This window comes from Heterodontus francisci, chromosome 3 (genome assembly GCF_036365525.1).
Source record: "Heterodontus francisci isolate sHetFra1 chromosome 3, sHetFra1.hap1, whole genome shotgun sequence".
NCBI lineage: Eukaryota > Metazoa > Chordata > Chondrichthyes > Heterodontiformes > Heterodontidae > Heterodontus > Heterodontus francisci.
In genome coordinates, this window is record NC_090373.1 from 169598821 (window position 1) to 169625165 (window position 26345).

At 44.0% G+C, this 26345-nt stretch overlaps 1 protein-coding gene across 5 annotated transcripts in view; it reads right to left on the reverse strand.

Moving 5' to 3' along the window:
• The window catches only part of nphp1 (nephronophthisis 1), a 189956-nt gene that overhangs the window by 148782 nt on the left and 14829 nt on the right, over nucleotides 1-26345 (reverse strand). For 3 of the 5 annotated variants that reach the window (XR_010972902.1, XM_068027500.1, XM_068027499.1), the window contains exons 4-5: nucleotides 15105-15250; nucleotides 9841-10036 (exon numbers count right to left, since the gene is read on the reverse strand). The exons of 1 other annotated variant lie outside the window; for it this stretch is intronic. Coding sequence is in view for 3 of the 4 variants with exons in the window: in XM_068027500.1 (XP_067883601.1) it covers nucleotides 9841-10036; nucleotides 15105-15250 (342 nt within the window). In the remaining variant the exon portion in view is untranslated. Of the gene's footprint in view, nucleotides 1-9840; nucleotides 10037-15104; nucleotides 15251-21872; nucleotides 21960-26345 lie in introns of those variants that run through there. One more of the 5 variants, XM_068027502.1, reaches the window with a different exon arrangement.

Below are 26345 nucleotides of genomic sequence, written 5' to 3' on the forward strand. Positions count from 1 at the left end.
TTTAATAAGTTTTAGGATTTATGAATTAATGAGAGCCATGCATGTTTTTTTTCTACGTCTTATATTTTCTCTCGACTCTTTAATGAAATGCGCTTTTCTCAAATCACATTCATTTCACTTTGTGTGGAGGTGTCATGCTAGACCCCCACCAGCCAAGAATGAGGCATATTAATTTTGTCATAGAAACATAGAAAATAGGAGCAGGAGTAAACCATTTGAGCCTGCTCCGCCATTCATTATGATCATGGTTGATCATCCAACTCAGTAGCCTGTTCCCGCTTTTTCCCCATATCCTTTGATCCCTTTAAATCCAAGAGCTATATCTAACACCTTCTTGAAAACATACAATGTTTTGACCTCAACTGCTTTCTGAGATAGCGAATTCCACAGGTTCACCAATCTCTGGGTGAAGAAATTTCTCCTCATCTCAGTCCTGAATGGTTTACCCCATATCCTTAGACTATGATCCCTGGTTCTGGACTCCCCCACCATCAAGAACATCCTTCCTGCATCTACCCTGTCAAGTCCTGTTAGAATTTTATAGGTTTCTATGAGATTCCCCCTCACTCTTCTGAACTCCAGCGAATATAATCCTAACCGACTCAATCTCTCCTCATACATCAGTCCTGCCATCCCAGGAATCAGTCTGGTAAACCTTCACTGCACTCCCTCTACCAAAATCATCCTTCCTCAGATAAGGAGACCAAAATTGTACACAATATTCCAGGTGTGGCCTCACCAATGCCCTGTATCATTGCAACAAGACATCCCTGCTTCCTGTACTCGAATCCTCTTGCTATGAAGGCCACATACCATTTGTCTTTTTTACCACCTGTTGGACCTGCATGCGTACCTTCAGCGACTGGTGTACAAGAACAGCCATTTCTCGTTGCATATTCCCCTCTCTCAGTTTATAGTCGTTCAGATAATAACCTGCCTTCCTGTTTTCACTACCAAAGTGGATAACCTCACATTTATCCACATTATACTGCATCTGCCACGCATTTGTCCACTCACTCAACTTGTCCAAATCACCCTGAAGCCTCTCTGCATCCTCCTCACAACTCACCCTCCCACCCAGTTTTGTGTAGTCTGCAAATTTGGAGATATTACATTTAGATCCCTCATCTAAATCATTAATATATATTGTGAACAGCTGGGGTCCTAGCACCAATCCCTGCGGTACCCCACTAGTCACTGCCTGCCATTCGGAAAAAGACCTGTTTATTCCTACTCTTTGTCTCCTGTCTGCCAACCAATTTTCTGTCCATCGCAATACACTACCCCCAATCCCATGCTCTTTAATTTTACACACTAATCTCTTATGTGGGACTTTGTCAAAAGCCTTCTGAAAGTCCAAATAAACCACATCCACTGGCTCCCCCTCATCAACTCTCCTAGTTACATCCTCAAAGAATTCTAGTAGATTTCTCCAGCATGATTTCCCTTTCGTAAATCCATGCTGACTCTATCCAGGATAAAGCAGTGGCTTGACTGGCAGCCATCCACCCTTCCCTCCACCACTGGCACTCAATGGCAGCTGTGTGTACCAGCGACAACTTACACTGCAGCAACTCCCCAAGCCTTCTTCGACAGTACCTTCCAAACTAGTGACCTCTATTTAGAAGAACAGGGGCAACAGATGCATGGGAACACTGCCACCTGCAAGTTCCCCTCCAAGTTACATACCAACCTAACCTGAACTATAATCACTGTTCCTTCACCATCACTGGGATAGAATCCTGAAACTTCCTTCCGAACCGCGCTGTGGGTTTACCTACACTGCACGGGCTGTTCCAATTCAAGAAGCTGGTTCACCACCACCTTCTCAAGGGCAGTTAGGGATGGGCAACAAATGCTGGCCTTGCCAGAGACGCTCACATCCCGTGAAACAATTTTTAAAAACCTCCACCTCACCCTCACGTACCTGCCATGCTACCAGCTTCATACCTACCTCTCTCTGCCTCCACATACTTCCAGCTAATCAGCTATAGCAGGCACACCAACTGAACACCTACCTACAGACCACTGACATTCTGCATCCTCTCCTGCAGGACAAGGTGGCATGCAATAGAAGGCAGCAGGTTAGAACCGGTGAGGGGCAAGGATGTCTGCATCTCCGCAGCCCTAGAGATGTTTCAGTGCATCATGAGGCCGGCTGTGATAGGGCCCACAGATCTGATGCTGCATGCTTCTGCCTTGTGACCCTTCCCAAATTCCAGCATGGCCTCATCTTGGCATAATGAGCATGACTATTGCTCTTGCTTCCCACCACAACTCCCAACCTTCCCCTTTTGAGTTCCTGCTTTGATAGCCAAGAACTGCCTCCTGCATAGCCACAGCAGCCCGAGGAGGAAGGGAGAGAGCAACAGCACAATAGTGTCGAAGAGGTCTCATCACTTGATCTGACACTCGCAGCCACCAGCTCAAGGCACTGGCACTGCACTTACCATGAAGGCTTGCATAGAATTTGGATGGTGAATCACTGGGCAAGCAGCCCAGGGGCGGCACAGTGGCTAGCACTGCAGCCTCACAGCTCCAGGGACCCGGGTTCGATTCTGGGTACTGCCTGTGTGGAGTTTGCAAGTTCTCCCTGTGTCTGCGTGGGTTTTCTCCGGGTGCTCCGGTTTCCTCCCACAAGCCAAAAGACTTGCAGGTTGATAGGTAAATTGGCTATTATAAATTGTCACTAGTATAGGTAGGTGGTAGGGAAATATAGGGACAGGTGGGGATGTTTGGTAGGAATATGGGATTAGTATAAATGGGTGGTTGATGGTCGGCACAGACTCAATGGGCCGAAGGGCCTGTTTCAGTGCTGTATCTCTAATCATAATCTAATCTAATCTAAAGGATAGTTTGTTTGCCATCTTATCAGATGCTGAGTGCATTGGCTGCCTATCAAGGAGCATGGAGGAGTTCAGCTCCAGGTTGGCAGAGGGTATCATACAGAGCTTGCCTTTCCACAGCCTGTGCTCCATCTCCCTATTATGCTGCAGACCCAGAGTTGCTGCCACCATACCTTTGAGTGACAAGTCACCTCCTCCTCTGCCATCTCTATGAGCATGCGTCAAAGCTCTCTGTCAAATGAATCAAAACACCTCTAAAAACAAACAGTTAAGAATACTTTCATGCACTTTCCAATAGAAACATTTTCAAAAATTTTACTTATCACGGTACTCTGGCCCTTTAAATAATGTGACTGCAGGACCCAACACTTACTGCTTCAGGCTTCCTTTTTCAGGAGTGGGCAACACATTATCCGAGTCTGGAATCCTGGTATCACATCAGCAGCTCGGCTGTGTAATGTTGGGATATCGGAATTCAACGTGTTTGGGCACATGCAGGGGACGCAGCTGCACGCACCCATATAAAAGGTAGAACACCGCACGGGTCACTCAGGTAGTGGTCCACAGTGCTGCCAGCCCTAGGGAAGCAAGGTAGACCAGTGGCACCAGACGAACGAATTTCACAGCCTTTCTCTTTTCAATACACGCTGTGACAAGTTCAGGCATTCCCATATGCTCCATCAGTCGGCCAGCAAAAAACATTTAAAATTTCTTGTAAGTCTTAATTACAGTAAAGCAAAAGCACAATAAGGACCATTGCATCTCCTGAAATGGTCTACTTTACCCAACTGTTGAATGAACATCCTGGAATGGAAGAGGGCACTCCTTTCCAGATGGAGCAAAATTGGAAATGGGGCATCTGTGTGATCACCAGTCTTGTCAGAAATGACATTTTATCCCCTCCTCTCTTTAGATCATAGCTTCTCCACATGCTCATGGGCTATAAGAGCAAGGGTTCTTTAGCTGTCTGGCCAAATAACATAGCGGTCTAATCATCCTTTGAGATTAACACTACAGCTGACGTACAGTACTTTTTAATTTAGGAAAAAGATGAAAAGTAGTTTACTGTGCTTAACATTTAGTTGTTTCATCTGAATTTTTGTCTAGACATGTGAGACAGCTAGTGTTAACTGGGATTTTTTTTTTTAACATTGTCTCTCAACATAATGAGCAGAAAATAAGCATTTAAAGCACCACTCAAACTGAGTTATCTTGCTTCAAATTAGAGTCTGAATTTACAACATTATGTCTCCCAAAATGCTTAAAAGTAGTGGTGAACCCAGCGTTTGTTAGTGACAGATACAGCAACAAGCTGGTGTTATATTCAACCTGCAACTGTATACAAACTGAATTGTTATAATTTGAAATGGAAACAATCCTGCAGAACTTAGGATAGAACTGATCTGGAGTGGAAACCTGGCAGATCTGGGTTCAAGCCTAAATCTTGCCCCTGACACCCTTAAGGTTGATTTGCCCAAGATTCACTCACCCCAAAAGTTTCAGTACCCAAGTCCAAGAAATCAAGTAAGTGGTTTAATCGCAGAGTGCAAAATGAAGGATGAAGAAAACCAGACCAGGAGATAGGAGATGCAGGAAGAGAGAGTTGGGGGTTTGTGTATAGAAATCTTTCAAGATGGCAGAACAAGTTGGGAAGGCTGTTATAAAAATATGTTTTTTTTGGCTTTATAACTAGCGGTTTACAGAACAAAAGCAAGGAAGTTATGCTAAACCTCAATAAATCAGTGGTTTGGCCACAGCTGGAGCACTGTGTCAAATTCTAGTCACCACACTTTAGGAAGGATGATAAGGCTCTGAAGAAAGTGCAGAGGAGATTTACTTGAATGATACCAGGGATGAAGACTTCAATTAAAAAATGCAGGGGCCGAGATTTTTCTCTTTAAGGGGAGATTTAATAGAGGTGTTCAAAATCATGAAGGGTTTGATAGAGTAAATAAGGAGTAACTGTTCCCACTGACAGAAGGCTTGCCAACCAAAGGACACAAAATTAAGGTGATGACTAAAAGAGCCAGAGGTGAGACGAGAAGAAATTTTTATATGCAGCAAATTATGAATATCTAGATTAGAATGCACTCCATGAAAGGGTGGTGGAAGCAGATTCAAAAAGGAATTGGATAACTATTTGAAGGGGAGAAAATTGCAAGGTTATGGGGAAAGTGAGACTAATTGGATAGCTCTGCTGAAGAATTGACACAGGCATAATGGACCAAATGGCCTGCTTCTCAGTCGTAACATTCTACTGGGCATCATTTAAAATCAGACTACTGCAGGGAATTATGATTAGCTTCTTTCTTTTTTTAAAAAAATACAGCCTCAGGTCTTCCCTGAGGTTCTGTGGGTAAATGGCACACAACCACACATTTCATCTCTGGTCTCTGCTGGAACATAGGAGCAGGAGTAGGCCATTCAGTCCAGTAAGCCTACTCCACCATTCAATACAATCATGGCTGATCATCCACTTCAATGCCTTTTTCCCCAACCATATCTCTTTATGTCTTTGTTATTTAGAAATCTGTCAATCTCTGCTTTAAACATACTCAATCACTGAGCTCCCACAGCTCTCTGGGGTAGAGAATTCCAAAGATTCACAACCCTCTGAGTAAAGAAATTCTCCTCATCTCTGTCCTAAGTGGCTTCCCCCTTATTTTGAAATTGTGTCCCCTGGTTCTTGACTCCCCAACCTGGGGAAACATCTTACCTGCAACAGCCCTGTCTATTCCTTTAAGTATTTTGTAGGTTTCAATGAGATCACTTCTCATTCTTCAAAACTCTAGAAAATACAAGCCCAGTTTCCCCAATTTCTCCTCATAGGACAGTCCCACCCTCCAGGGAACAAGTCTGGTGACTGTTGCACTCCCTCTATGGCAATAATATCCTTCCGAAGATAAGGGGACCAAAACTGCACACAGTACTCCAAGTACAATCTAACCAAGGTTCTATACAATTGAAGCAAGATCTTGCTACTCCTGTACTCAAATCCTCTTGCGATAAAGGCTAACATACCATTAGTTTTCCTAATTGCTGCTGCACCTGCATGTTAGCTTTCAGTGACTTATTGACCAGAACACCCAGGTCCCTTTGTACATCTAAATTTTCTACTCTCTTACCATTTAAGAAACACTCTGGGGTGTAGAATATCAGCATCCGGGGACTTATCAACCTTCAGCCCATTAATTTCTCCAATACAACCTCCTTACTAATACAGATTTCCTTCAATTCCTCAATCTCCCGAGTCCCTTGTATCTCTAATTCTGGGAGATTTCTTGCATCTTCCTCAGTGAAGACAGACACAAAGTAATCATTTGGTTTCTCTGCCAATTCTCTATTCTGCATTATAAATTCTCCTGACTCTGCCTGTAATGGACCCACTTTTGTCTTAGCCAAACGTTTCCTTCTTGCATACCTATAGAAGCTTTTACAGTCCATTTTTATGTTTTTTGCTATTTTACATTCATTTTCTATTCTCCTTTTTAAAAAAAAATCAGTTTCTTGGTCTTCCTTTGCTGTATTCTAAAATCCTCCCAATCCTCAGGTTTACTATTTCTGGCAACTTGATAGGCCGTTTCTTTTAATGTTATACAATCCTTAACTTCCTTTGTTATCCACGGTTGACTGCCTTTACTTTTGGGGTTTTTGTGCCTTGAAGGAATGTACAGTTGCTGTAAACTATGTAATAATTCTTTAAAGACTATCCATCGTCTATGTACTGTCATACCTTTTAATGTCTTTTCCCAATCTACCTCAGCCAATTTGCCCCTCATATCTTCATAATTTCCTTTGTTCAAATTTAACACCCTGGCTTCAGATTAAACTACCTCAATTTCAAACATAATGTAAAATTCTGTCATATTATGGTCACTCATCCCTAAAGGTTCTTTTACAACAAGATTATTAATTAGCCCTTTCTCATTTCATAATACTAGGTTTAAAATAGTCTGTTCAACACACTGCTCTAGAAAACCATCCCTAACACTCTCCAGAAACTTGTCCTCCACAGCATTATTGCTCATTGGGTTTACCCAGTCTATGTACAGATTGAAGTCACCCATGATTACTGTATTACCCATGCCACATGCTTCTCTAATCTCCTGATTAACATCATGCCCCACACTACCACTACTGTTTGGTGGCCTATAAACAATAACTACCAATGTTTGCTGCCCCTTGCTGTTTCTTAGCTCCATCCTGACAGATTCCACATTTTGTTCTTCTGATCAGACAGCCTTCCTTACTAATGTACTGATCCCATCCCTTATTATCAGCGCAACACCACCTCCTTTTCCTTTTTGCCTGTCCTTTCAAAGTGTCAAATATCCTTGAATATTCAGTTCCTAGTCTTGGTCACCCTGTAGCCACATTTCTGTCATGGCAATTAGATCATACCCATTTACCTCAATTTGTGCCTTTAAATCATCTACCTTGTTGCGAATGCCTGCATTCAGGTAGAGTGCCTTCTTGACATTATTCTGCATTCTAAGCATACTTGCTGCTTGCCTTTGCTTCGCCTGCCTTCTAATGTCGCTTGACACTTTTCTACCTCCTGTTACCAGCTTTACTTCTTTCCAATTGGAACTGCCCCTCAGGTTCCCATCCCCCTAACAAGCTAGTTTAAACCCTCCCCAACAGCACTAGCAAATCTCCCTGCGAAGATATTTCCTTCCGGTCATGTTAAGGTGTAGCTCGTCCATCTTGTACAGGTCCCACCTGCCCCAGAGCCGGTGCGAATGCCTCAGAAATCTGATCCCTCCCTCCTGCACCAATTCTCCAGCCATGTGTTCAATAGATCAATCCTCCAATTCATATGCTCACTAGCACGTGGCACTGGGAGTAATCCTGAGATTATTGCTCGAGGTCCTGCTTTTTAATTTCCTTCCTAACTCCCTAAAATCTGCTTTCAGGACTTCATCCCACTTCCTACCTATGTCACTGGTACCAATGTGGACCACGACCTCTGTCTGTTCATCCTCTCAAAGAAGGATGTCCTGCAATCTCGCCATGACATCCTTGACCCTGGCACCAGGGAGGCAACACACCATCCTGGAGTCACGTTTACTGCCGCAGAAACGCCTGTCTAATCCCCTGACTATGGAATCCCCTATCACTATTGCTCTTCCGCTCTTCTTCCACCCCTCCTGTGCAGCTGAGCCACCCATCGTGCCATGGACTTTGCTCTGGCTGCACTTGCCTGAGGAACTATCACCCTCTCCAGTATCCAAAATGGAAAACCGATTAACAAGCAAGACAGACTCAGGGGACTCCTGCACTACCCGCCTGGTTCTCTTAGGCTGCCTGGCGGTCATCCATTCTTTCTCTGCCTGCATGTTCCTAACCTGTGCTGTGACCATCTCCCTAAACGTGCTATCCACATAGTCCTCCACCTTGCGGATGCACAACAGTGACTCCAGCTGCCGTTCGAGTATCAAAACCCCGGAGCTCAAGCTTCTGCAACTGGAGACACTTACTGCAGATGTGTTCATCTAGGACACATGGTGCGTCCATGACTTCCCACGTACAGCAGGATGTACACTCCACTTGGCCGAACTGACCTGCCATACCATAACTTTAAAAACTATTTATTACAATTTGAATTATTAGATTAGCTTACCAATTACTCAACAATCAACTTCTGCCCCTGTACAAAGAAAGAGCCAGCTACTGAGGGCTGAAAAAAGGTAGAAAAAACAAAGAAAGGAGCACCTCCCTCACTAAATTCCCTCACTCACCAAACTCCCACTTTACACTCTGTGCACTCAGACCTAATTGATTTTAACCAGAGTGGCTGTGGGATGTTACAAATTGCATCGCTGTGCCTGGGTTGTGAAGGGGGAACCAAACAGAAAATGAAAATTAGCAAAACTTTCCAATACACGTTACTATCTCGTCAGATACTGAGAAAAATGTTTGCTGGGCTGACCCCCAAGGACTGGCTGTGGGGATGGGGGCACAGGGATCTTGGAGGAGGGTGAGGAGGGCGTCTACCGGGCTGTGGTTGATGGAGGTGGGGAAGGCCAAAGGCCTTGTGGTGGAAGGGGGGAGGTGGACCTAAGGCCTTGTGGTGGTGGCACCATCAGGGCTTGGTTGTGGTGGTGGCTGGGAGGGGTGGAAAAAAAAAAATCAGGGCCAGATCATGGGAGGGAGATATCAAAAGGCCTCTGGGGGGGGGGGGGGGAGGGGGGAGGTTGCGCAGGGGATGGTTGCAGAGGCTTCACCAGCAAGCACCTGGATCCAGGGGGTAGATGTGAAGGCATGTACCTCCTGAATTCTCCAAGTCCATGCCTGGAGAAAGCTGCTGGGTTTCCTGACGCTCAGGAAACCCAGCCAAAAGTGATTAATGTTTAAAACCTGCAAGACATTGGTGCCTCATCAACATATTTAAAGTTCCAACTCACCTCTTTGGATCAGGATGGCCCAACTGCCAACCTCAGTTAAAGAGGGTTGGACATAGGTTTGAGTTAGGAAACAGATTTTTTTGAGTCTTTAACTTCCTATCGACCCAAATAGGCCCTTTAAGGTTAAAATTCAGCCCACTGTTACTCACCATAGTGCTTCAGCCATATGTTTAATTTCCCACATACTGCTGGATATAATAACTTTATCCCTCAGCTTCCTTTAGCACAACTTAAACAAAACTTTTGAAAAATCAGAGTTGCTAAAGTTACTTTTAATTCTTTTCAACCAGTTAATTTGTAAAAGGCCTGAAGGAGTCTCTGGAGGCATAGTTCTTTACTTGTCCTGCCATATAATGTAGAGGCGTAATGATCCTTTGAGATTCGTACTATCGCTAACATACAATTTAGCGGTCCTTTTTATTTAGGAAAAAATTGAGAGATTCCTTACTGAATGTAAAATTTAGTATGAAGGGGCAAACAGACAGCTCTGAACAATAAAGTTTCCCATGTTTCAAAAAAGGTCAAGCTAAATTCAAATCAAATACAATATTACAATATTATTGTCTTAAATAAGGCAACATAGTTACCTTAAATGCCAGATCACTTTCCTCTTGAGCTTCAAAGTCACTGATTGTAATGAACAGTTTAACAGTATCTTGATCTTCATCAGATTCCTCGCCTTCATCATTTTCATCCACCTCATTCTCTTCCTCTTCGTCATCACTATTATTAACAACGTCCATATTTCCCTGTTTTGCTGCAGTAGTCTGGCTCCTTGTCTTCCTAGCAAAAGCAATTTAGGAAAGATATTTCTAATGGTCCTGAGTCACAAGCCATTAATCAAGCTCCAACTCAAAGATTTAGCTAGCCTTATTGAGGATGTCATTACATCATCGCATCATTTCTGCTGATGCTTAAAAGAAAGTCAATAATGGGTGTCTTAAGGTATAGAATTTACTCAGGAGTCCCCTGGAAAACACTTCTTCGCAGACAGCTACTCCTGAAACCTGAAGGTCAACCTGAAATGCTTATTGAGTGATTCAATTCTTAACCTGGGCTTTGCTGCAGTCAGAATAGGTTTCCATCAAGCATGCACAGCCCATGGTTCACCAAAGCAGGAATACAACATGTTTTAAATTATATCACCACGTTCTCAGATGCAGGATTAACCTTTCCACACCATTTACTACCTTATGTACCACAAAAACATCACTTCTTCGACTTCTCCTTCCTAGGCTGAAAAGGTCAAGTCTCTCCAGTTTTTCTTCGAAGTTCAAACCACTGGCCTGAGGGATCAGCCTTGTGGTTCTTCTCTGCACTGCCTCCAGCATTTGATTGTCTCTCTGGTTTCTCGATGACAAAAATTAAATACAGTATTCAAGTCACAGAGTGACCGGAACACTATACAGTTTGATCACATGTTCTACTCTTTTAGCTGCAGAGTGCAACCATTTCAAAACTGGGAGCTTCATCAAGAAGTGGAAGGGGTAAAAGAGGTAATGTGAGAATCACAGTAGAGGGGGGAGACAGAAAGACAAAACTGGGGTGTGCACTGAATTGAACATTACAGATTCCTTTCTGAAATTTTGTTCAATTTGGATCACTTCAGGCTTTTGGTCGACCTGCTCTTTATAAGCTGCAGTTCAGAGGATGTTTCTATCAGCTTAATTCTATCAATTTACTTTCCTGATGGTGAACGTCAGGCAAGAAAATAAAATGAAAAGAAAAAAAGACCTGCACTTATACATCATCTTTCATGACCTCAGAACGTCCCAAAGCCCTTTGCTGTCAATGAAGTACTTTTGAAGTGTGATGTAGCTAAACAATTAGCAATAAAGTAGATTTCTTTGAATTATTTTAGAATCACAGTTACAACACAGAAGGAGGCTATTCGGCCTGTCGAGCCTGTGCCAGCTCTCTGCAAGAGCAATTTAGTTAGTCCCACTCCCTCTGCCCTTTCCCTGCAGCCCTGCAATTTTTTTCCTTTCAAGTGCATATCTAATTCCCTTTTGAAAGCCACAATTGAATCTGCCTCCACCACGCTTTCAGGCAGCGCATTCCGATCATAATAACTCGCTGCGTAAAAAATTTCCTCATGTGCCTTTGATTCTCTTGCCAATCACTTGAAATCAATGTGCTCTGATTCTTTAACCTTCTGCCATTGGGAACAGGTTCTCTCCACCTACTCTGTCTAGACCCTTCATGATTTTGAACACATCTATCAAATCTCCTCTCAACCTTCTCTTAAGGAGAACTGCCTCAGCTTTTCCAATCTACCCGTTAGTGAAGTCTCTCATCCCTGGAATCATTCTCTTATATCTTTTCTGCATGGTCTCTAAAGCCTTCCTTCACATCCTTCCTGGTGTGGTTCGTAGAATTGGACACTGCCCCAATTGAGGCTGAACCAGTGTTTTATAAGGTTCATCATAACTTACTTTTGTACTCTACTTGTAAACCCAGGATCCCATATGGCTTTTTCACCATTTCCTCAACCTGCCCTACTCCCAGGTCTCTCTGTTCCTGCACCCCCTTTAGAACTGTACCCTTTAGTTTACATTGCCTCTCCTCATTCTTCCTACCAAAGTATTCTGTGTCATCTGCAAATTTTGCCCTGTACACACAAGTCTAAGTCATTGATATATACCAAGAAAAATAGCTGTCCTGGGGCTCTCTGTTTCTCGTCCCTCAACCAACTTCATATCCATGCTGTCACGGTCCCTTTTATTCCATGGGCTTCAACTTTACTAGCAAGCCTGTTATTGGGCACTTTATTTTTGGAAGTCCAAATAAACCACATCAACCACATTTCCCTCCTCAACTCTCTCTTGTTACCTCATCAAAAAACTCAATTAAGTTAGTTAAACACTATTTGCCTTTAACAAATCTATGCAGGATTTCCTCAGTTAATCCACCTGTCAAAGGATTAGAGAGCATAAATCCGGTTAGGGTAGTTGAATGGAGGACTGTCTGATGCTTAGTGAGCTAGTCAAGTAGTAAACCCCCATTTTGTTTCCGGCAAATAATGTGGGAGATGGGGTGGAACAACAGTTTCATCAATCATTTTCAGCAAGAAGTTTTGTAACCCAACATGCCCTTGAGCTTCCTTCCAGCTTGACACCCCACTGGTGATTTAACAATGAACAACAATAACAATTTGCATTTATATTGTGCTTCTGATTTAATAAAATGTCCCGAGGTGTTTTACAAGCATTATTAAACAAAAGTTGACACCGAGCAACTTAAGGAGATATTAGGCCAGGTAACCAAAAGCTTGGTCAAAGAGGGAGATTTTAAGGAGCATCTTAAAGGAAGAAAGAGAGATTTAGGAAGGGAATTCCTGAGTTTAAAGCCTTGGTAACTGAATGCACAACCTCCAAAAGTGGAGCAATTAAAATTTGGAATGTTCAAGGGGCCAGAATTGATGGAGGAAGAGATTTCGGGGGCTGTTAGGCTACAGGAGATTACAGATAGTGAGGGACGAGGCCATGAAGGGATTTGAAAACAAGGATGAGAATATTAAAATTGAGAAATTGCTTAATCTGCAGCCAATGTATGTCAGCGAGCACAGGGCTGGCTTGGTACGAGTGAGGACACAGGCACGAGAGTATTGAATGACCTCAGGTTTGCAGAGGGTAAAATTAGGGAGGTCGGCCAGGAGTGCATTGGACTAGTCAAGTCTAGAGGTAACAAAAGGCAAGGATGAGGATTTCAACAGCTGATAAGGTGAAGCAAGGGCGGATCGGCTGATGGAAGCAGGTGATCTTACTGATGGTACGCGCATTTGTAGTAGGAAGCTCATCTCAGGGGTCCCAAACAGTCTGGTTCAGCCTCAGACAGTTTCTTTTATTCAATCATGGGATTTGGGTATTGCTGGCAAAGCCAGAATTTTACTGCCATCCTGAATTGCCCTAGAGAAGATCGTGGTGAGCCGCCTTCTTGAACTGCAGTCCCTCTGGTAGGTACGCCCACAGTGGAGTTAGGGAAGGAGTTCCAGGATTTTGTCCCAACGATAGTGAAGGAATGGCAATATATTTCCAGGTCAGGATGGTGTGCGACTTGGAAGGAATCTTGCAGTTGGTGGTGTTCCCATGCACCTACTGCCTTTGCTCTTGTAGGTGGTAGAGGTTGTGAGTTTGCAAGGTACTATCAAAGGAGCCTTGGAGAGTTGCTCAGTGTAACTGCATGCCCCTGGTAGAAGGAGTGAATGTTTAAGGTGGTGGATGGGGTACTAATCAAATGGGCTGCTTTATTCTGGATGGTATCGAGCTTCTTGGGTATTATTGGAGCTGTACTGATCCGTGCAAATGGTTAGTGTACTACCATACTCCTGACTTGCACCTTGTAGATAGTGGGCAGGCTCTGGGGAGTCAAGAGGCAAGTTACCCACTACAGAATTCCCAGCCTCTGACCTACTCTTGTAGCCACAGTATTTACGTGGCTGGTCCAGTAAAGTTTCTGGTTAAAGGTAACCCTCAGGATGTTGATGGTGGGGGCTTCAGTGACGGTAATGCCTTTGAGTGTCAAGGAGAAATGGTTAGATTCTGTCTTGTTGGGTCGGTCATTACCAGGTACTTATGCGACTTGAATGTTAATTGCCAATTAACAGCCCAAGCCGGAATGTTGTCCAGGTCATGCAGGCAAACTGATTCATTATCTGAGACATTGGGACAAAGAGGACAGTTCACTGCAATCATCAACTAACATCCCCAATTCTGACCTTATGTTAGAGGGAAGGTCACTCATGAAGCACCTAAAGATGGTTGGGCCTAGGAAAATACTCTGAGGAACTCCTGCAGTGATGTCCTGGGGCTGAAATGATTGGCCTCCAATAACCATAATCACCATTTCTATCTGCCTAGGTATGGCTCCAGCCACTGGAAAGTTTTCCCCAATTACCACGGATTTCAATTTTTACTAGAACTCCTTGATGCCACACTCAGTCAAATAGCCTTGATATCAAGGGCAGTTACTCTCAACTCACCTCTTCTCTGGAATTCAGCTCATTTGGCAATGAATGGTTAAACCAGCTGTTAACCAAAGACGTTCAAATCTGTGTCCTCAAAACATAAAGAAGCAAAGATGGAAAGATGGGGGGCATACGAGAGAAATGACTGTGCAATGGTTTTAGTGGGGACAAGGGCATCAATGGTGGTGGAGAGGGAGTGATATTTGAAATCAGTAGTTGCCGAAATGCCATGATATATCATTCGCCAAAGGCTAGATAGTTGGAAACTTAAAGATGCAGTGGTAAGTGGCTTGACCTTTATTCCAGCAACGGATGCAGAAAGAAACAGGATAGTGGTGGGGTGGGGTAAAAGAAACATGGGTCGAAAGCAATAGAATGACGTGATCAGAGATTACCTTATCAGTGGTAGTTTTGATGGAAGTCGTGAGGCCGAGTGAGACAAGGTCAAGGGAGTGGCCGTGAATATGGGTAGGAGAGTTTATATGGAGGGTGAGATTTAGAGAGGAAAGGAGTACAGCAAACTATTAAGGAGAGCGAGCAAAAAGAGTGAGATGGAGGTTGAAATCACCAAGGATGAGAAGTCACTCGATGACTCCCTCCATAACAGCACTGTGGGTGTACCTACACCAGATGGAGTGCAGTGGTTCAAGAGGCGGTTCACCACCACCTTCTCAAGGGCAATTAGGGGTGGGCTACAAATGTTGGCCTTGCCAGAGATGTGTACATCCCATGTAACAATTTTAAAAAACTATATACTTCTACAATGATACTTCATACACCTCCTGCCCAAGCTGAATAACAGAATCAAGTGTCTGAACAGAAAGCTTATTCAACTGCAGCTACAAAGTGTTTTACAAATTTAATTCAACAGTCTCTTTATCTTACTCATCAGGGTCATCCATTTTCTGCTTGGTACGCTCTTTATCTAGTCTCCGAGCAAGTTCCCGAAGTAGTTCTGACATGGCTGTCAGTCGCCTCTCTTCACCTCGCTTCCGTTGATCATAATTACTTACAAGACTAAGTTCATTCGCCTGAGAAAAGATACATGCTCTGTGAGAACACATTGGAAGATCTAAAGAATGATTAACATAATTGCAGCTTTTTTTTTTAGTATATGAGCTAAGCGTAAGCTTTTGGCTTGGTGGTAGATGACGGGTTCAAGCCCTACTCAGAGACTGTTATGAGAGTGCTTCTGTTTTTTGCAAAATATGAACATTGATTCATCTGGAAGTTTGACAAGATGCTGAACATTGTGTTTTATTTTAAAAAGGTCACCAGAAGGTTCCTGGACTTGACTTGTAACAAGCCCTTACTGGAAGGCACCTGATCAGATAAAATACCAGCAGGGAGCTTGTTGTTTTGACTTGGAGATGATGTTTACAGAGAAGTGACAGGTCAAGATTTATAGGGATCAGGAGGCTTGATTCTTGTGCTATTGTTTTGGTTTCGCTTTGGACAGTGAGTTGCAGTGTACACTGCTTGAAAGACTGACTGCAGGTTTTTGCCTGCCAAGGAAACTCAGCTCGTCTCTTTCTCTCCCTTTGAAAGAAAATCTGTTTATCAAATGTGTGAGAACTGAAACCCCCTGTTGCTGCATTTCTGCTGTAAGACCTATCTGTAGCTACATTTCTTGGAAATATCCGAACTGACCTTCAACAATCGCTTGGAAAGAACAGTTGTAGGAAGATCACAGTGGCAGCCGTCGATACGCATTTGGGATGCCAAACCCAAACAAAGGACATCTTTCCACATCTTCTCTTTTGTTCTTCAAGAATGGGCAAGTATTCAGCCCAAGTGTTATTTTTGTCTTTTTTTTTGTCATAGAGCTCTAAAACGAAAATCCCTTTTATTTTTTCAGTTAACCAGTGGCTGTATGTGTGTGTGAGAGGGGCTAAGGTAAAAAGGGAACTGTGATACTTCAGTCTGGGTGTTTATGCTTTGCTTCATTACTGGTTAAGATTTGTTTTATAATAAACTGATAATTTTGTTGTTTATTAAAGAAACCTGGTTGGTGTGTTTTATTCTGGGATAAAAAACAGTACATGATTGACCTTATCGGTAAGTGGGAAAATTTAAATATATGTTATGACCTGTGGAAAAGTAGAACTGGAATAAACAGTGCACTCCTCCCGCCTCTGTCGTAACAAGACTTAAGCACATAATCTAGGCTGGCACTTCAGGGCAGGAACGAAGAAGCGCTGCACTGCCAGAGATGCCGTTTATCAGAAAAGCTGTTAAACTGAGGGCCTATCTGCCTCTCGTGTAAACCATGACAAAACATAATTTGAAGAGGAGCAGGGAAGTTCTTCAGGTGTCCTCGCCAACATTTATCCTTCAAACAACATCACTATAACTTGTTAGCTGGTTATTTATTTAGCTGCTGTTGCATATCCTTGCTGTCCACAAATTGGCTATCGGATTTCCCAACATAGGCAAATCTCACCCACTGAGCTTATCCACAGTACCCAATCTGATTAAGCCATTTTTATACTTTCCAAAAAGTAACTAATTTAGCCGAACTCCCCTGGATTATGAACTAACAGTAAATAAACAGTATTGAACAGCAATAACGTAGGTTGTTGTTCCTCAAAAAGGGGAAAATACCTGTGCAAAGATTTATAAAGAAGTCTTAAATGACACATTGGAGCTGCACAGGAGGGCAAGAAAAAGACTTTTAGAAATAAGTACCACAAATTTCAGCTACTTGGCCCCCATTTTTCAGTTCTGCGAGTGCTACTTTGGCTCTATACTTCTGGAGCGAGCTACACCACAGACCATTTTGGGGAGGGCATTAGCATGCGCATTGGGATTGTCTGCCTGAAGTATGCAGAGTATGCAAATTTTGACATCAATCAGTACGTAGAACTGATTTAACACCAATGCTGTCATTTTGGAACTCAATGCTGCAGCTAACGTCACCTCTTAACTTTGCGCATCCAGGGAGCAGCAGGCAATAATTACAACTTCTACCAGTTTGCCATCAACTATTGCGTAAGGAAGATCAATTAGACTCTGTATTCCAAGAGAACGGACTACATTTCATTCTCTCTTGCCAGAGAGCAGCAGATGAAGCAAGCAGATAGCTTTGCTAGGATTTCAAGCTTCCCAGAATGCAGGGTGTCATTGACTGCATGCATATCGCTTTGCAGGCACCGGCTGTCAACTCTGAGATGTACCTCAACTGAAAGAAGTTCCACTTCCTCAACATCCAGCTGGTGTGCAGCCATACGCAGAAAAAACAGTTGGAAAGGAAACTGGAGAGGGAGAGGGAGGATCCAGTCATTGTGATCCATGTTGGGACCAACAACATAGGTCCTCTTGCCTACTCTTCCCTGTTTGGAGAGTACCAGAAAATAGTAACAAAATTAAAGAACAGGACCTCAAAGGTTATAATCTCTAGATCATTACTGGAGCCATGTACAAATTGGCACAGGGATAAACAGATTAGGGAAGTGAACACACGGCTGAAGAAGTAGTGTGGGAAATATGGGTTCCCTTTCATCGGATACTGGCACCAGTTCTGGGAAAAGAAGGACTTGTCACCTTTGGGACAGGCTCCACCTGAACCAACCTGGTACCAGGGTCCTAGCTGCAAGATTAAATAGGACGGTAACAAACTAGTGAGGGGGCTCAGGTGGAAAAGGTAGCATTAACAATAATTTGAAAACAAATAAAACGAAAGAGAGCAATAGTCAGAAATTGTGCTTTAGGTAGAGGAAAACATACTTGACCTCGTCCTCATCAATCTGCCTGTCGCAGATGCATCTGTCCATGACAGTATTGGTAGGAGTGACCACTGTACAGTCCTTATGGAGACAAAGTCCCGCCTTCACATTGAGGATACCCTCCATCGTGTTGTGTGGCACTACCACCATGCTAAATGGAATAGATTTCAAACAGATCTAGCAATGCAAAACTGGGCATCTAAGAGGTGCTGTGGGTCAGCAGCAGCAGCAGAATTATACTCAACCGCGATCTGTACCTCATGGCCTGGCATATTCCCCATTTTACCATTACCATCAAGCTAGGAGACCAACCCTAGTTCAATGAAGAGTGCAGCAGGACATGCCAGGAGCAGCACCAGGCATACTTAAACCTGGTGAAGCTAAGACACCGGACTACTTGTGTGCCAAATTGTGTAAGCAGCATGCAATACATAGAGCTAAGCGATCCCATAAGCAACGGCTCAGATCTAAGGTCTGCAGTCCTGCCCATCCAGCCAGGAATGGTGATGGGCAATTAAACAACTAACTGGAGGAGACGGCTCCACAAATATCCCCATCAATGATGGGGGAGCCCAGCACATCAGTGAGAAAGATCAGCCAGAAGTGCTTAGTTGATGATCCATCTCGGCCTCATCCTGAAGTCCCCAGCAACACAGATGCCAGACTTCAGCCAATTAGATTCACCCCGCGTGATATCAAGAAACGGCTGAAGACACTGGACACTACAAAGGCTATGGGTCCTGACAATATTCCATCAATAGTACTGAAGACCTATGCTTCAGAACTTGCCAGGCCCCTAGTCAAGCTCTTCCAGTACAGCTACAACACTGGCATCTACCCAGCAATGTGGAAAAATTGCCCAGCAATGTCCTGTACACAAAAAGCAGGACAAGTCCAACCCAGCCAAATACCACCCCATCAGTCTACTCTCAATCATTAGCAAAGTGATGGAAAGTGTCATCAACAGTGCTATCAAGCAGCACTTGCTTAGCAATAACCTGCTCAGTGATGCTCAGTTTGGGTTCCGCTAGGGCCATCAGCTCCTGACCTCATTACAGCCTTGGTTCAAACATGGACAAAAGAGCTGAACTCCTGAGGTGAGGCAAGAGTGACTACCCTTGACATCAAGGCAGCATTTGACTGAGTATGGCATCAAGGAGCCCTAGCAAAACTGAAGTCAATGGGAATCAGGGGGAAAGCTCACCGCTGGTTGGAGTCATACCTTGAGCAAAGGACAATGGTTGTGGTTGTTGGAGGTCAATCATCTCAGTTCCAGGACATCTCTGCAGAAGTTCCTCAGGGTAGTGTCCTAGGCCGAACCATCTTCAGCTGCTTCATCAATGACCTTCCTTCACATAAGGTCAGAAGTAGGGACGTTAGTTGATGATTGCACAATGTTCAGCACCATTCGTGACTCCTCAGATACTGAAGCAGTCCGTGTAGAAACGTAGCAAGACCCGGACAATATCCAGGCTTGGACTGATGTGTGGTGCGAATGTTACTTGCCACTTAAGTGCCAGGCAATGACCATCGCCCCATGACATTCAATGGCATTACGATCGCTGAATCCCCCACTATCAAAATCCTGGGAGCTACCATTGACCAGAAACTGAACTGCAGTAGCCATATAAATACCATGGCTACAAGAGCAGGTCAGAGGCTAGGAATCCTGCAGCAAGTAACCCACCTCCTGACTCCCCAAAGCCTGTCCACCATCTACAAGGCACAAGTCAGGAGTGTGATGGAATACTCTCCACTTGCCTGGATGGGTGCAGCTGCAACAACACTCAAGAAGCTCAACACCATCCAGGACAATGCAGCCCACTTGATTGTGGATGGCATCCACAAACATTCACTCCCTCCACCACCAACGCACAGTGGCAGCAGTGTGCATCATCTACAAGATACACTGCAAAAACGAACCAAGGCTCCTTAGACAGCAACTTCCAAACCCGCAACCTCGACCAACTAGAAGGACAAGGGCAGCAAATACATGGGAACACCACCACCTGCAAGTTCCCCTCCAAGTTACACAGCATCCTGACTTGGAACTATATCGCCGTTCCTTCACCATCGCCGGGTCAAAATCCTGGAACTCCCTTCCTAACAGCACTGTGGGTGTAGCTACCTCACATGCAGCAGTTCAAGAAGGCAGCTCACCACCACCTTCTCAAGGGCAATTAGAGATGGGCAATAAATGCTGGCCTGGCCAGTAATGCCCACATCCCAGGAATGAATTTTAAAAAAAGCATTGCTGGAGAACAGATTACTGGACTGCTGTAACAAGCTGCAAGCCCCTTTGATCACTGGTATCCACAGCCACAGTTGACCTTGAATTACAGAGGTTTGCGCATCCAGACAATCGATGGCTTCTGCTGAAATATCTCCCATCAGACCCTGCGTCATGGTTGCGTCTGCAAGCGTGCTAATGGAGTTGGCCACCACTTCCACGCTGGAAAGGATGAGCTCCAAGCTCTGCGCAAAGCCGTGTACCAAGCTGATGCCTATTCCTTCATGCTCTTTGACAGCAACCGTAGGCTTTCTGGCAAGCCTGCCAATGCACAAAGCATTTCACTGTGCAGACTGATCAGATTCTTCTGTAGACTGCCACATAGAAATGCTCAGGTGAGTTCTCTGCAGCAGACTTCATGTGCGACCTCATCCTCCGGCGAGCTGGCACTTGCAGTACACTGTCTCCCTGCACCTCCTGGTGACTCAGATGTACAGATCCCAATTTTTAAGCTCTTCTCTAAAGTCTGCCCAGTATCAGTATCTGAGTTGTTGGGTGCGAGGGTGCAAGTGAATGGTGTTTCTTCTTTATCACTGCCTTCATGCTTTTCCACTTCTTGCTCACTGTCTGGCCAGGTGGCAGCTCTTGGGCATCTGAAAAGTGAAAGACACAAGCATAGGGTTGTGGCAGCAAGAGGTTCATGCTTAGCTCATCTACAGCTTATAAGATCAGAAGAAATAGGAGCAGAAGTAGCCATTCGCCCCTCAAGCCTGCCCCGCCATTCAATAAGATCATGGCTGATCTGACTGTGACCTTAACTCCACTTTTCTGCCTACCCCATAACCTAACTCCCTTGTTCAAAAATCTGTCTAACTCATCCTTGAATATATTCAATGACCCAACCTCCACTGCTCTCTGGGGTAGAGGTTTTCAAACATTAACAGCCCGGAGAGAGGAAATTCCTCCTCATCATCTTAAATGGGAGACCCCTTATTTTTAAACTGTGCCCCCTAGTTCTAGATTCCCCCACAAAGAGAAACATCCTCTCAGCAGCTACCCTGTCAAGCCCCATCAGAATCTTATATGTTTCGATAAGATCACCTCGCACACTTCTAAACTCCAATGAGTATAGGCCCAACCTGCTCAACCTTTCCTAAGACAACCTCTTCATCCCAGCAATCAGCCTAGTGAACCTTCCCTGAACTGCTTCCAATGCAATTATATCCCTCCTTAAGAGACCAAAATTGTACACAGTACTCCAGGTGCGGTCTCACCAGTGCCCTGTACAGTTGCAAGACTTCCCTACTTTTATACTCATCCCCTTTGCAATAAAGGCCAACATTCCATTTGTCTTCCTAATTAATTGCTGTATCTGCATGCTAACTTTTTGTGATCAGTGTTCAAGGATACCCAAGTCCCACTGTACTGCCGCATTCTGCAGTCTCTCTCCATTTAAATAACATCCTGCTTTTCTATTCTTCCCTCCAAAGTGGACAACTCACATTTTCCCACATTATAGTCCATCTGCCAAATTTTTGACCACTCACTTAACCTATCAATATCCTTTTGCAGACTTTTTGTGTCCTCCTCACAACTTGCTTTCCTACCTACCTTTAAACCAGAAGAAATTGTGGGATGAGTGAGCAGTGAGATGTGAGGAGGAGGATTAGGTATGAGCATCAACTGTTTCTGACCCACCATTGGCCACAGCATCAGTTATGGCCACTCCATTGATAGACAGCACCGTCTCCTCCCTGGGGCCTCGGACAGGCAGCCATGCCTGTGTCACCTTGTCCTGCAATAAACAGGAAAGTGTCAGTAAGTGTGGAGCAATGTGTTTGGGTGATGTGGCTGTCATGGTTGAGTAGCGGCAGCACATGCAAGTTGCAAGATGCGGGTGTGGGACTTGCAACAGTGCTAAGAGGGTGAGATAAAGCTATGAATGCTAGGTATGAATTGTGATTGATAGAGACTGTTGGTAGGTGAGTACAGGGATGTGGTGCATTGAGCCATGTCTGGTGATGCAGCTGGAAAAATATGTCACTGAAGATACATTCATTGACTTCACACAAGTGGCTAAGGGCAATGAACTTTTTGCAGCACTGCATCCAAGTCCTTGGGGCTACGCTGCTGCCATTTACCATGACAGCTCTCTGTCCCCATCGACTTCTGAGAGTTTATCTGGAGGGCCTCCTGGCCCTCTGTGGATTGATCACATCTCTCCCCCTCTCCACCTCCTCCACCAAAGCCTCCAATGCAGCATCCAACATAGAATGTTTTTGAGCCCACTTTCTGCCAAGTTGTGCATTTATAGAGTGTTCCCCTCATCAACTTCAGAACAACTTCCAGCCACAATGCACCTCCTCTTAAAGACATGCAAGTTGGTTTTAAGTAGGAACAAAATACTGCAGATGCTGGAACTCTGAAATGAGAACAGACCTGAAATGGTAACTCAGTTTCTCTCTACGCAGCTGCTGCCAAATCTGCTGAGTATTTCTGGCACTTTCTGTTCTCATTGGTTTTAAGTAGTATAGGCCAGCCTTAACTCATGGTAGCCTCTCACAATTTTGCCCCCGTCCCCGCTCTGGCCTGCAGCTACTCATCAGGACACTTAGAGCTTGCTGCAGGCTGCAATCAGTTAAATTAGCAGGCAGCATGAAGTTTGCATGCTGCATATGTCAGACGTAATCCTTCTTTGGCCTCCTTATCTCAAGAGACAATGGATAAGCACCTGGAGGTGGTCAGTGGTTTGTGAAGCAGTGCCTGGAGTGGCTATAAAGGCCAATTCTAGCAGCTCTTCCACAGGTGCTGCAGAGAAATTTGTTTGTCGGGGCTGTTACACAGTTGGCTCTCCCCTTGCGCCTCTGTCTTTTTTCCTGCCAACTACTAAGTCTCTTCGACTCGCCACATTTTAGCCCCGTCTTTATGGCTGCCCACCAGCTGTCAGACGTAATAGGCATGGGTTAAGAATAAGCTTCAAGGGGTCAAGACAACTCTGGAAAAAACAACTGAACAGACTTGGACTAAGAATCTGAAAACAGGATTGTTCGGAGTTTACAGTGTTGAAAGGCCAAGCAGTTGCTGATTCAGCAAAAGCTGGAGCTTCAGGTTAAAGCAGACATCATCAGCTTAATACTGGACCAGGTGAGTAGCAACCACCAGCTCAACAAGAGTAAAACTGATGAGCCACAAGTGAACTTGAAGAAACAATGCTAGTGTTACCTGGTGGTTTGCCACTTCATCCCAAGTGATTGGACATAGAACACCAGACAGAAGTGGCACATGACGATGCCCTGTCCCTCACATACTGCCTTGTAATGCAGGCCGCTAGAGCTAATGCCTCTATACTGGAAGGGGGGAAATATGTATCAGGGTGACTTGGTATGTCATTTGCAGGCTGATATAGGCACTTATTCCAGAGTTGCCAGATAAGCATAAATGAAGTATTAAATTAAATTGCCTATAATTGCGTGATCTTGCTTTGAGATGTGAGCATTAAAAGGTATTGAGACCTCACTTAGATTGATCAAGGACTACTGTTTGTAAAAGAGAGGCTCCACGACAGAAGGACCTCGTAACAGTGTGTTTGAAAGCTACATTTTTCTTAAATCTCTGGGTCCAAATCCTAATAGCCTGGCTACAAGCTATAGAATTTTACTGAGGTTTCTAGATCTTTGACATTCTCAACAAGTACACACAACGGGATAACCCATATAGAAATGCTTATTTCTTTACAAACAAGCTAAATATAGAACAGATTTTACTATCATTTATATGCCTGGACTTTTGCATAGATAATAGAGAATAATGGAACTCAAAATAGTAAATCAGACAGCAACTTCTGGCATGCGTGGTTAAACACAGAAGTCCAGAAGTTGCTATCAGATACCCTGCCCCTCCAAAGGGTGCGCTGTAACCGTCAAGGCTCTGCATTGAAATCAACGCAAGGGCATGAACTTGGGGGATTTGTCCACTAGCACCCTACTAAAGATGCCAGAAAAATTTAGGGCTGATGTATTCAGGAGTAAGCTTTTTCTTTTAAACAGTGCTATGTGATAATTCCTGCTAAACAGCCTCTCTGGAATGAAAATTTAATTTTTCAAATGCAGTCTCATTCCTTTAAAAGCTAATTAGTGTTGGAGTCTTTTTAATTTACTTTTTCTTTTCTCTCTCCCTTACTCCCATCTGTCTTTTCCAGTCTTATTTGTTTCTGTACATAACTTAAATCTAATTAGTACTTCCTAGGTTAGATTCTGTATGTCTCAGAAAGGATTCTTCAAACTGGTTGAAGAGCTTTGTTGTTTCTTGCCCTGCTCACCGATACCACAGGTGCCCTGTAGAGTGTGCTATGCTGGGTCAGGCCAATTTTACTAAACTGAGGAGTGATTTAGTGAAAGTGTACTGGAAAGAGCTACTTGAAGGTAAATCAGTAATCGGGGCAGTGGGAGGCATTCAAAGGGGAGATTCAAAGGGTTCAGAATAAACATGTTCCCACAAAGAAAAAGGGTGAGACGGCCAAATCTAGAGCCCGATGGATGTCAAGGAGCTTACAGCGTAAGATAAGGCAGAAAAGGAAAGCTTATGTCCGTCACCGAGAACTCAATACTACAGAAAGCCGAATGGAGTATAGAAAATGGAGGGGTGAAATCAAAAAGGAAAGTAGGAAAGCAAAGAGAGGGCATGAAACAAGCAAAATCAAGGTGAACCCAAAGATGTTTTATCAATACATTAAGAGTAAGAGGATAACTAAGGAGAGAATAGGGCCCATAAAAGACCCAAAAGGTAACCTATGCATAGGAGTGGAAGAGGTTGGATGGTTCTTAACAAATACTTTGCGTCTATCTTCACAGACAAGGGGGACGATGCAGACATTGTCTGTGTGGAGTGTGAAGCATTGGATGTGATAAAAATCAGGAGAGAGGAAGTATCAATGGGGTTAGCATCCTTGAAAGTTGATAAATCACCAGGTCCAGATGAAATGTACCCTAGACTGTTAAAAGAAATGAGAGGAAATAGCAGTAAGTCTGTCCATCATTTTCCTATCCTCACTGGATACAGGTGTGGTGCCTGAGGATTGGAGAATTGCTAACGTTGTATCTCTGTTTAAAAAGGGAGCGAGGGATAGACTGAATAATTACAGGCCAGTCAGTCTAACCTTAGTAGTGGGAAAATTATTGGAATCTATTCTGAGAGACAGGATAAATTGTCACTTAGAAAGGCACAGGTTAATCAAGGATAGTCAGAATGGATTTGTTAAGGGAAGATCTTGTTTGACCAACTTGATCGAATTTTTTGAAGTAGTAACAAGGAGGATAGATGAGGGTAGTGCAGTTGATGTATCTACATGGATTTTAGCAAGGCTTTTTGGCAAGGTCCCACATGGCAGAATGGTTAAAAAAAATAAAATCCCGTGGAATCCAGGGAAATGCTGCAAGGTGGATACAAAATTGGCTCAGTGGCAGGAAACAAAGGGTAATTGCTGACGGGTGTTTTAGCAACTGGAGGGCTGTTTCCAGTGGTGTTCTGCAGGGCTCAGTACTGGGACCCCTGTATTTTGTGGTATATATTAACGACGTAAATGTAGAGGGCATGATCAAGAAGTTTGCAGATGACACAAAGACTGGCCGTGTGGCAGATAGCGAGGAGGATAGCTCAGGCTGCAGGAAGATTTTGATGGTCTGGTCAGATGGGCAGAAAAGTGGCTAATGGAATTCAACCTGGAGAAGTGTCAGGTGATGCATTTGGGGAGGTCAAACAAGGCAAAGGAATACACGATTATTGGGAAAATACTAAGTGTAGAGGAAATCAGGGATCCTAGAGTGACTGTCCACAGATCCCTGAAGGTAACAGGACAGGTCGATAAGGTGGTTAAGACGACATATGGAATCCTTTCCTTTATTAGCCGAGGTAAAGAATACAGGAGCAAGGAGGTTATGCTGGAACTATTTAAATCATTGATTAGGCCACAACTCGAGTACTGTGTGCAGTTCTGGTCACCTCATTACAGGAAGGATGGAATTGCACTAGAGAGGGTACAGAGGAGGAGATTAACGAGAATGTTGCCAGGACTGGAAAAATGCAGCTATGTGGAAAGATTGGTTAGGCTGGGGTTATTCTCCTTAGAATAAAGAGGACTGAAGGGAGATCTGATTGAAATGTACAAGATTTTGA